This window comes from Pecten maximus, chromosome 11, assembly GCF_902652985.1.
Source record: "Pecten maximus chromosome 11, xPecMax1.1, whole genome shotgun sequence".
Taxonomy (NCBI): domain Eukaryota; kingdom Metazoa; phylum Mollusca; class Bivalvia; order Pectinida; family Pectinidae; genus Pecten; species Pecten maximus.
The window spans coordinates 29,443,324-29,456,130 of NC_047025.1; the positions used below are offsets into that span (position 1 = coordinate 29,443,324).

The 12,807-nt window shown below is 35.3% G+C and overlaps 1 protein-coding gene across 1 annotated transcript; it reads right to left on the reverse strand.

The window, feature by feature from the left end:
* Positions 1-1,741: 1,741 nt before the first annotated feature.
* Positions 1,742-7,696, reverse strand: LOC117338545 (sodium-dependent phosphate transport protein 2B-like). The gene is made up of 7 exons (XM_033899903.1): positions 7,612-7,696; positions 6,740-6,902; positions 6,259-6,387; positions 5,641-5,784; positions 4,792-5,108; positions 3,412-3,481; positions 1,742-2,964 (listed from the first exon to the last, which is right to left on the reverse strand). Exons 2-7 carry the CDS (start codon positions 6,879-6,881, stop codon positions 2,030-2,032), a joined length of 1,737 nt encoding a protein of 578 aa, XP_033755794.1. The 5' UTR covers positions 6,882-6,902; positions 7,612-7,696; the 3' UTR covers positions 1,742-2,029.
* Positions 7,697-12,807: the final 5,111 nt, after the last annotated feature.

Consider the following 12,807-nt stretch of genomic DNA (forward strand, 5'->3'; position numbering starts at 1 on the left):
AGCTTAGTAATGTTAATGAAAATTATAACTCTTATCGACCGCCAAAATTATGCTTGAAATTTAATATATCGTACACATATTTCAACGAATATAATGAAACATACTACTGTTTGGAATGTCCATAGATCAAGGACCCAACAAGTCTTATCTTATTACAAAACATAACATTGATAACTTCAACATAATTTATTGCAATAAGAATCAACAACATAGGGCGCATTATTATACAGCATTGGAATGTCATATCTGTCCACACATACACATAAAAAGTAACTTTAAGTTAATTTCGCTATATTCGCGGTCATCATATACAGATATAGGGCGCGAAAATAAGTACCCAGCGAAGTATTCACTGCAGAACGTTAACAAAGAGTAGTTGCGCGGATAGTACCCGCGAACTAGGCCCGACACTACCGCGAAATATTAGCCCCCTGATATTTAACAAAGTTACAAAACGATTTGTAAACAATGGGACAAGCAACATACAAATACAATAAAACAATGATGGTGACATTATCTAAGAATTGTGTTCTCTAAATCTGAATAAAATGTCATTTATTCTCTTTTCACAAGATATATAGTAAAAACATATTTGTAATACAATACATACAATTATTATAATGTTTGCAGTCGTTACACAGCACTGTTTCAAAACATAGCGTTTACATTTTTATCAAATAGGACAAGTTATGTTATTAATTATTCTGATACACATTAAACATATGTAATATGTTTTCAGCTATGTACAATTTAAAACATTAAAACAACAGAGAAATCGGATTAGACACACGTCAGAAAGATAAATAGTGTCTGTATACACTGGTGTAATAGATGGCCTGAACAAGATACGGATTTTTCTCTCTCGATTTTTGGAGATTACTAATATCTTAACAGCTAAAACGGCACTTTCTAGTTACTTGGTCACACACACGCACGCGTGCGCCTCTGACGGGTTCTCTAGATGCCTCAGGATTTGTAAGTGCTCAATGAAAGACCTGCTCTATCGAAATTCTCGTTCAACATAAATATTGCATTAGTTTGTTTTAATTGTATACATATTTTTAAGACACATCACACACCAGCAAGACTGCCGTATGATAATGTTGTTACATAGTTATTCTAATACTATGTAAATGTGACACCTGCCAGGTAAACAGTAATTACGACTTATGGGTTTCCATAGGTATTATAAATGTCATTTCTGCTGTCGACATCAATGAATTGCGAAATGTGCATGCCTTGAAAGTGGTGAAATCGATCATCAAAATAGTCATTACCCAATCAAATGCAAGCACGTTCAATGTGCACTATTCAATATCGGTTAATTTCATTAGATTAAAAGTATGTTTCAAAACGTCAGTGGTAGGTTTTGTTATATCAAATTTTATTTATTATGTCATTAAATCAAACGTTTAACTCTTTGAAGCGTGTAGCCCGATAACGGTATCCCTGCAGGTTCGGAGAAATAATTAAGCAAGCTACACCTATGTCATGGTGTGAGTTGCCTTTTGTATGGTCCCTTATAGAACTAACGGGTATATTGAGGAACCTTGCTTGATCTTAATCACATGATTTGAAGCAGATTGTCTTTTCTCTACCACTTAACCTCTAGTTTCGACAGTTCTTTTCCCGAGTGACCTGCCCTTATGTATTCTTGCGAGGAACTTCAATCTCTACCAAAGCAAATCTTTTTGATGTATTCTAGACTGGCCACCAGCCCCTAAGTTTTGTGTGAAGGATTACTCAGCTAAATTCTTATCTAGTTACCTACTTTGAAACAAAATCAGACATATCCTAGAGGCAAAAAAAAATCATAAAGATCAATTTTATTCATAATTTCAAAATTCTAGAGACAGAGGGTCAGTCTAGGTTTCTTCTAAAGGGAAGGGAAATGTTTATGTGAGCTACTCCAACGTAATATAGATGCTTTTAATAATGACTGTCTTGGACGGAGGATAATTATATTTTCTTACTACAATGGATTTTGCATTTCCGTTACGTCTTTGACTGTGCCTCAAAACATCTTGTCTCACATTTTTGTTCCTTCCTTGTCATCGGGTCGGAAAGCCGTATTTTGAAATGAATTTACATTGAGATCGTAAAAGTTTTTGCTATGTCTCTCTGACAGGCAGTCTTTATTATTATTTCCGTCATTGTTTCCACATTTACATACAGTTCTTTTAACCCGAACTACGACCCTATCATACGGAGCGAGGGAGCGTAGCCACTCCGGTAGGAAGTCCCATGATCGCAGTGTTGTAGGCAAGACTTTCGGGCGTTTATTCTGAAGAACATTAATCACCATTATTATCACAACCATAACAAGAAACGGGATGCCGATTCCCATTAAAACTTCCACTCCAGCAAGCGAGAGGGCAAAGATGATAGCGGGAAACAGAAAATATAGAAGAATTAAGTATGCAATGGCAAACCATCGGTACTCGGCCGTGACGTTTCCCATGTATTTGGCAGCATTTATAGGCAATTTTCGGAGCGGATAGATAATGTAGAACAGGAAAACTCCCGTAAGATTAAAGAATAGATGACATAGTGAAAGTTTAAACGATTCGTAAAAATTGCCCGATGATGCCAAAGCTGCCAGTATACTCGTGCCTGTCGTGCCAATGTTTGCCCCAAGGGTCAGCGGGTACATTCGCTCGATGTGGATAACACCGACGCCGACCAGTGGTGTGATTGCCGACGTGAAGATAGAACTGCTCTGGACAAGGATGGTTAGGCCGGCCCCTACAACAATAGCTACCAGTCCGGACAGAAAGCCAACACAGCCGTCGAATTTACCGTTGAACAGTTTACGAGTGAGACGCGCAATCTTTCCTTTCAAAATGGAATGAAGCAACTTTACGATCAGAACAAGGCACGCACATAAGGTAAGTAAGGATGCTACTAGGAGAAGGGCTCCCACAGCCGGGTCACTCCAAGTCGTCTCCGAAAACAGGTGATCACCTAAACAAGACGATGGATTTGGTCGTAAATTGGTTATTGGTAGTGTATCCAACATATAGATACTAGTATTCAGTTGTTTTGCATGCGTCATGTATAAGACAATTATATTCTAGATTTTTTCTTGTAAAACATCCCATTATTACTTGAAAAAGTCCATATCAAACTTTGACGCAGTTCTCGTTTTCAGTCATGTGTACAATCACTACCAACTTGGATGTTGCTTCAGCTATGATATTTGAATTACAAATAAGTGTTAAATGACTAATAATAAATGCCGCTTAAGTTGTCCAGACATATATCCAGTTATTGTTATTTCTGATTAACTTGACACAAAATGTTATTCTTTAAATATAATAAATAACAAAATCCCTGTTAGCTACAATAGTTCCTTTCAGATAGGTATACCCAATACTTCTCGATGTAATCCACGATTTAACTGATACTTACCTTCCTTTATAATACTGATATTGGTCGGACCGTCTCCTTTGGCAATGTTATTTATAGCAGTGTTGTCAAGCTGGAATCACAAAGATAAACAATTATCTTATCTGAAGCAGTGTGTGCTAACTTACTGCAAAGCTTCAAATTACCATTTACTTAATACACAGAATATTTAATTTTGAAATATCTATGCATATCAATCATAATGATACATGATGGATGGCGATTATCCAGTTTTCTTATCCTGAACCAGATCTCCAAAACAAAATTCTACGTAGGTCATGATACAATGTACCCAACCAAGGTCGCGAGGGTAAACAATATTAAAAGTTATTTTCTATGGTCTCTTCTTTACCAGTCCTATTTCTGTGTAGCTGGCATTTGTCCTATTTTTAGTATATGATAATGCTACATCTATTTCAGTGTCAAGTATGTTTTATCTAAGTTTTGTATATATAAATACATCAAACATAGTAACGGGCTTGCCAGTATATGCACGAAAACAATCTCTGTATACTGAAACTGGATGGGAAATTTGAGTAAAAGTCGACATTGAAGAAACTAACATTATTTTATGAAATTCATAACAAACTAGCTCTCTCATATCTGTTTACATTACTTCGAGGTCTAGTAGGTGACTGAACTCCATATCCTCTAATAAATAAGAACAACTATACTATACAAAATGTGTAATGATAATCTTACTCATACTACATTATCGTTTATACAAAGAAAATAACCTTCCTGAATCTAACCGAAATCAGACCACAGCTGAAAACATGATAATCCTCGTCGTCCGAACATTTTATTAACAAAACTTAGACATAAATGTAGTCCACTTAATTATGTATTGTATGAATCTAGTAGAATCGCCTTCATGTGCAAGTGGTACCCATATGAAAACTCTTTTCAGTACTTTTCCAATGTCCAAATTACATGAATATTAGATGTGAAATACTTGATAAGCTGTTACACCAGCATTCTTCCTGTCATTCTTCTTTATTTTTCTTTCTTTATAATCATAGAAGTATAGTGTGTCGCTATCACAATCTTTGTAATATATATTTGTGGAGAGGACTTTTATAAGTTGTTTAAAACTTGTTTCCAATCCTATACTTCCACAAAATTACATATAACATGATTGTTAAAAGGCATTGCATTAGTATGGTATGGAGGTCTGAAAAGCAACTCTCATTCAAATCATTCTATAGATTGTAAACTTATTACCGAAAGTTTAAAGTTAAAAAAGACATTTGCAACACATACCGTTTTTACTCTGGCATATATGGTAGTTTCAGCTTTTCAAATTTTAAAACATTTTGCAAATAAATGTTTGAATATTTACTTAATATATAGTTGGAATAAAGCCCAACTTCATGTACTTACGGATACAATTCTGCTAGTAAGCGGCTTGGTGAGAACTTTCAGGAACTCTGGATTTTCCTTTGTGCCATTATTCTCGGTGTTTGGTAATGTCTGTATAATGGCATTGGATACTTCAAACAAATAACCGGATATGACCTCAACTGGAAGTAAAATGATGACACACAACCAGTTGAACATGTCGTGCAGGGTAGCTGCAGCAAATGCCCTCCGAAATTGGCTCCTGTCCGCTGTCTGTCCCAGGGCAACTATTGTGTTGGTCACAGTTGTACCAATGTTAGTACCCATTATGATTGGTATGGCAGGCTTTACTGTCAGAACTGAAGATATCAAAACGACAAATCATGTTCAAATATATTCTCATACGTTATAATAGAGTACGGAAAGGAAAACTCTCAACTCGCAATTTTGACCTCGTAACTCACATTGTCCTACAAAAGACTCGTGGTGTTCCGTTAGAGCCAAATTTCCTATATCGCTCGTTCGCTCCTTCGACCTAAACGCGAAGGAGCAAAGGAACGAAAACACGATGGCGAAGGAGCGAAAATACGATGGCGAAGGAGCGATGGAACTTCGCTCCTTCGCCATCGTTTTCGCTCCTTCGCCGTCGTATTTTCGCTCCTTCACTCCTTCGCTTCTCAGCTTCTCCGCTTCTCCACTCCTTCTCGTTTAGGTCGAAGGAGCGAAGGAGTGATATTGGAAATTTGACCCTAACGGAACACCATACATACTTGTCAACACACAACTTAATAATTCCCGTATTTTCTTACAAATTTGTTGAAAATATACTGATTTTGTTTCTTTCAGCTGTATGGGAGAATAATTACGAACGGACAAAAAGTGATGACTTACTTTCAGCGGATACCATAGAGACCACGATGGAGGTTGATGTGGAAGAACTCTGCACGAGCACGGTCACAAGTATTCCAATCATGAGGCCCGCCACAGGGTTCTGAAGGACCTCATTATTGGACAGAGCTTCGCCTGCAGCCTTCCCTGTAGAGGAGCGGTGACAAATATACAACTACTACCAATAATATCAATTCGTGGATACTACAGCAGTTGGACACTTACATTGAAGGTTTACTGACTACAGTTTGTCATTTTTATTGGTCAACTGACCAGTAAACATTGGTGTAATGTAGGTCAACTTGTACCATACGTTATCTGCTTGTGACATATAAATATATTTAGACTGTATGGAAAATTGAAATTGCGGAAAGCATTGTCCTTTCGCGTTTAAATGTTATGATTAATGAAACTAGTCCTAAATTATTATCTTTAGTTATATTGACTCATGATGAATACAAATAATTCAAATACAAATCATCACACGTTCCCAATATAAATCTCATAATTTACAGAGGTGTTAACGCATTTTCTAATTTGACGAATTGCAGGCACTATACAGAATATTTAAAAAGAAACACGGGCATAATTTACATAATCGGCGTAAACTTGCGTCCTTACCTCCCAGCAATTTGAATGCTGCACTAAGAACATCCAGTGAACAGATAAACAGGTACAGAAGTCCGACTAAAACAACTGGCTTCAGGATTGCTGCTATGACCCATTTTAACCGTTCTTGGTATGACAGGTCTGAATCAGAAATAGCATACACTAATGTTAGATGATGTGACTACCAATATAATTAGGTACCTATACTGTTATATACCACCTAAAATCTACAGACAAGTACCTGTACACCGTCGTTAACAGGTACGTGTATGTGGTCGGGTATGAAAATGAATTTCTTATGTTTTACACCATGTTTTCCTATATGTTATCGATTGGATTTCAAAAATATGCATCGTTATTCCTGTAAAATTGTCGTATTATGTATATATACCAAATCACAAATGTCACAAGTACTGTACATGGCCTTTATTGAAATTCAATTTTAACCTAGTTTAAAACTACGTCAGCTGTTGTGTATAGTAAATTTTGACACCTTTCCATTTCTTGTCATCGTCCGGTATATCGGCGAGGGCATAGAGGTCGACATCATTTGGGGTAGACTCCGCCTCAGAAGTCGAACTAGTATCATAGGGTGATTCCACCAATACGGACATCGAGGCAACCGATTTCATCATAACTTTAATCGCAGGGAATGTCTACAACAATCAAGTACTATTTTTATTATATTAAGTTACAAATACAACATAACATGGAATATAAGCGTTGAGGTATATTGTATATATATCCAATACTATACATTATAATGGGAAATGATACTTGATATTTCGCGATGAATTCAATAGTAAACCAAGGGAGGAAACGGAACAATCAAGACAGAGCTAAACTATATAGCAAACAACACAATGATTAACACTATTGAGAATGAAAATGAACAAATGGGTCTTTATAGAATGTTCAAAAAGAAATGAAAACTTAATTATAAATCTTTTTTATAATAGTATAAAAGTAATCAGCTATACGTTTCGGCACGGTTATCAAATGCATCTAACAAATAAATAAAATGACAATGTATATGTAGTAGATAAATGGAAAAAAAATGTAAGAACATCGGTTATATCATTGTTGAAAAGGTTTTGCATTTTTCAGTTTGATTTTAACTCTGTTTTGTTTCGTTGAAGATTCAATAGATTGCAAAAACAGAAAAACAGAGAAAACCCTAATGAAATGTATCACCGGATTTAGACAAACTATTGAATTGTCAATTCTTAATGCATTGATAATCAGCGCAATATCATTACTGTATGGGAAAAACAAACAAATAATAATAAACGAAATTGGACAAATAGCAAATGCAAAACAATAATACAAAAAAATAAATTCGAGATATATAATAAGTGTATATACCAGGGAGGTCGGTGGCTGTGATGGGTGAACGCCCGCCTCGTGGTGGCCGTCTCTAGTCGTCGGGAATAAAGTAGTCCCCCACACACTTGGCTCGAGTTTGGAAATGTCTCATGCTTTGTCAGTAGTCGTATTTATATATCAGATCGAATGACCTTCACAGGATGATCATGTACTGTGCATGTTTCACTCGTGTGAAAATCGGGATGCCAAGGTTTTGTCTAGTTCCTTTCATGTCAGTGCATAAATTATACTGTCTCTGGTTATAGAATCTTCAATATTTACTTTTACAACAGTTCTTTGTATTGTAAACATACAGGAAAGAGAAGAAGCAACGATGTTAGAGCATTCCTCGTGACCGGTGATCAGAGAGCAATCAAGAGGAAGTTCATTTCTTGTCCTTTACGATTATGTTGTTATGTTAAGCAATTTGACCGATCTTTCTAATTACTTTATATTGTCCATATTTTCAAAACATCTGTACATTTGCCCGTATAAGTAATCTGGAAGTGTTTACACATTTTTTTATATCAGATATACATATAAACTGGTATTGGATAGGATATGAGATAGTCAATTAGGTACAGTGACATTTTGTAATTAAAATGCAACAATTTTTAGTGGAATTTTGTTGTTACGTGTCTATAACAATTAGGCTTTTTATGGTATGTATCTGTGTAGATTTTTATGTCGAAGATTAATTGTGGCTGGCATCTGATTCCAACGTACTTCTTGCAGACTATCTGTGTGGATCAAAATATGATGAAAATAAAGTTTAAGTATGTACAGTGTCTATCTTACGAACTAATAAAGCTTAATTTCAACTAAACAAATAATAGCTTATGTTATCAAATATACAAAAGAAAAACAAAAGTCCATTCCATAAATGATATTCATCTGATAGGAACAAACTTTAAAAAACATATATTCTATTTTAACAGCAGCAAGACTACTTGTTAAAACGGATATAAAACACTTGTATATTGGAACAGTCTTTGAACATATGTTTTTAAAATAAGTGCTGTCAACATTTTATTTTTTTATGGAAATTCTTACTTGAAACGGAGGTGCCATTACAAATAATCCAATAACTTCCTTTTTTTTCTTTTTACATTCGGAAATGTTTTGGTAGACATGTTACACAGTTGCTATGTAATGACTGTATATAAGATCTAGGATTTATGAAATTCAATTGATGTGCTCGAGTAATGTCGAGTGTACCATAAATTGTTATATGCCACCATTGAATGTAATTTATCAACCAATAAAACGCCGTTACGAGCATGAGTGAAGCGGCTTGATGTATTCATACGCATGAAGCCATGAGTGTAGAAATTAGTGAGCGTCTATCGGTACTACGTAACTATGTACTTGTGGTGTTTTATTGGCTGGTAACTCATACATAACCGACCTATACCTATGTACCCACCAAGTTTTTTCTGCTGTGTACCAATTTACCAGTGGATACTATTGATAGCTTCTGTCCTCCATACTGTCGCCTAGACATATGATATATGATATATAGTAGCAATAATCTCACTTATAATTATCATTTCTTATTATTGGTCTTCTTTCAATAATCCTAGTTACGGGCATTTTATTTTATCAATGTGTCACATCAGACATTGAGTTAACTGCAGTGTTTGAAGCGGTTTTTTGGAAATGTAACTTAAACTGATTATGTTGTGAAAGGATTGCCTACTGTTACATGATTGACAAAAGGAAGTTTCTATACGCTCTACCTTTCAAAGAAGTTGACCAGTCTGGGAACTGTTAACCAGGAACCTATCAATATTACCGATGTGTTTGATAACAAATTGATTGGTACTATTGCTTTTAGAATAGCTCTATTCTCTTCAAATATCATAAACAGGCGTCGATATAGAGATTGTGGTAATGTCAATATAGTCATTTTCAAAATCTTCACAGAAGTTATCCCGATCACTATGAAAGTTAAACCAGTGATTGACCATCATGTTAAGACTTATCATACTATGTTGGGTCTAAAACCTGTTTAGCCAGTAAAGCGTACCGAAAACTATGTCTAGCATAAAACTTGGTTAGTCAATATATTGCACCGAAAACTGGGTTAGTCATTGTGTCGAGTCAACAAACTTGGTAAGTCATTGTGTCGCACCGAAAACTGGGTAAGTCATTGTATCACACTGGAAATCTGGTTGGTCATTGTGTCGAGTCGAAAACCTAGTTTTTTGGGGTTTTTTGTTGTTTTTTGTAACCTAGTTAGTCATTGTGTCAAGTCGAAAACTTAGTCATTGTGTCAAGTCGAAAACTTAGTTATTCATTGTGTCAAGTCGAAAACCTAGTTAGTCATTTTGTCAAGTCGAAAACCTAGTTAGTCATTGTGTCAAGTCGAAAACCTAGTTAGTCATTGTGTCAAGTCGAAAACCTAGTTGTTTGGGATTTTTTTTTTTTTTAACCTAGTTAGTCATTGTGTCAAGTCGAAAACTTAGTTGGTTATTGTGTCAAGTCGAAAACCTAGTAAGTCATTGTGTCAAGTCGAAAACCTAGTTAGTCATTGTGTCAAGTCGAAAACCTAGTTAGTCATTGTGTCAAGTCGAAAACCTAGTTACTCTTTGTGTCAAGTAGAAAACCTAGTTAGTCATTGTGTCAAGTAGAAAACCTAGTTAGTCATTGTGTCGCACCGAAAACTGGGTAAGTCATTGTATCACACTGAAAATCTGGTTGGTCATTGTGTCGAGTCGAAAACCTAGTTTTTTGGAGTTTTTTGTTGTTTTTTGTAACCTAGTTAGTCATTGTGTCAAGTCGAAAACTTAGTCATTGTGTCAAGTCGAAAACTTAGTTATTCATTGTGTCAAGTCGAAAACCTAGTTAGTCTTTTTGACAAGTCGAAAACCTAGTTAGTCATTGTGTCAAGTCGAAAACCTAGTTAGTCATTGTGTCAAGTCGAAAACCTAGTTTTTTGGGATTTTTTTTTTAACCTAGTTAGTCATTGTGTCAAGTCGAAAACTTAGTTAGGTCATTGTGTCAAGTCGAAAACCTAGTAAGTCATTGTGTCAAGTCGAAAACCTAGTTAGTCATTGTGTCAAGTCGAAAACCTAGTTAGTCATTGTGTCAAGTAGAAAACCTAGTTAGTCATTGTGTCAAGTCGAAAACTTAGTTAGTCATTGTGTCAAGTCGAAAACCTAGTTAGTCATTGTGTCAAGTCGAAAACCTAGTTAGTCATTGTGTCAAGTCGAAAACCTAGTTAGTCTTTGTGTCAAGTAGAAAACCTAGTTAGTCATTGTGTCAAGTCGAAAACCTAGTTAGTCATTGTGTCGAGTCTTAAGCCTTACAAGTCATTGTTTCAAGTCTTGATTGAATTTCAAAAATTCTCAATCAGTGTTGTGATTAATAACGTCTGGTGGGGTTTGGGAGTACAGGTCGGCTGTAAACTCATCCAGGAGTATCACATAAAGCAGATTAAGGTTATGTAACTAGTATATCAAGTGATAATTATCCAGGTCAAAAATCACTTTTCTGTTGCAATTAAACAGAAGTAACTTGACCAATTGCCTTAATATGTGTCAAAGAGAAACGACGTTTATAATTTGATAAAGTTAAATCTGGTCAAACAAGCGCTCGTACTACCTGCTATAGACAATTGTGACTACAACGGTATGGTTATTTTGTGCAATATGACTGATCCACATGAGCTTTATATGTTCTTCTGATTTTTAATCTGGATAAATATCTCTTGATTTACTATTTACATCGAACCTGAACAGTTTACTATAACCGACACAAGTACAATGTACAAAGTGTAATCGGACTTTGAAATCCGGAATTCACTCTGACCGAGACAAGTACAATGTACAAAATCTACCAGGACTCAGAAATCCGGACGCAGTCCAATGAAAGATATAATGCAAACATAAAAAAAATCAATGTTGAAAATCGAAATACAGATTTATATAACTTGAGAGTCTTTCTGACAGAAAAGTTAAAGTTGAAACAAAAAGATTAGTTTATATTCGATATGATAACTCTTTTATATAGATACATCAAGACAGAGAAAGATTTGAAACCGAAATAAGTGTACTGGATATACGATATAATTTCTGGCATTTTGGCATTTTCAAATGTCCATTCATTTCTGAACGAAGACAGAACCCCAATTGCTGTTATTGAGACCAAGTAGGTGAGAGTGTACTTATAAATATGAGCTGTGAACATGTCTTCAGACCCATAATCCGCCTTATCGAAAACACGATTATCTAACGGGTACACGATTAGGGATAGTATGTCTCTGTATCAATGCATTTGAATATTGTTAATGTCACCGTACTTTTTTGTCCGTCACAATTCTCACATTAAGAAGTTGCAAATAATCGCGGCGTTTCGCACATCCTAGCACGAAGAGACCAGGGCCAATGTAGTACAAGAAACAAGGCCTCTAGATATTTATGCAGTGGTTTCTTCAGGAATTACAAGCATATGATGAACCCAAAAAACGTAGACACGACCGATGGACTTTTTTGTTTTCGTAATATGGCTTTTTATATAAATAGAGGTTACACAAGAGTTGTCACGAGTTTGTGTGACCTGTTTCTACCACAATAGAAAAGCTATTCTGAGAATGAAGTGACCTGTTTTGTGGCAACATTCTTTTCACAATATCAGACCTGTGTGGTGTAAGGATATGACCTAATTTTTAATGCCGCTAATTGATATGAAAACTGACAAATTCGGAAATATAATTTATTACAAATCAAAACCAGAAGTAAGTTTATTCTTTCAAAGCAATAAATTGAAAAAAAAAGAATTGCTACCGATTCTTCAATTATTCACCATCAATTATGAATTAGTATTTATGTTTAAAATTGCATTTGTCACTTTAGAGCCGCCCATCTTTATAATTTTCTTTATCTTGTACCTATAATTGTTTTCGGGCATCTATATTGTCCATGCAATGTACAAGATCGTGTTTATTATTTGATGATATAATTATTTAGTATTTCATATGATTGATTATATATTATGTTATCATGTATATGTACATGTATCCTTATGAGCCGTACGGCTTAAAGTGAATAAACAATACAATACAAAATAGTCCCGGTCAAAGGTCACCGTGTCAACTAATCAAAACGCATTTAGAGTTTATTCCACGTGTGGTATAAACGGAATGTTATTCAACGGTTGTAATGATTATTTCATGCCTTGGGAGTTGAATAACAC

Bases quoted from the DNA above. Each gene is read 5' to 3' on its own strand.
- LOC117338545 (XM_033899903.1), bottom strand. From the start codon at position 6,881: ATGATGAAATCGGTTGCCTCGATGTCCGTATTGGTGGAATCACCCTAT. The intron at 6,388-6,739 runs GTGTCAAAATTT...TTTCTGATTCAG, and splicing joins CGATGACAAGAAATGGAAAG to ACCTGTCATACCAAGAACGG. The intron at 5,109-5,640 runs GTAAGTCATCAC...TGATATCTTCAG, and splicing joins CTCTATGGTATCCGCTGAAA to TTCTGACAGTAAAGCCTGCC.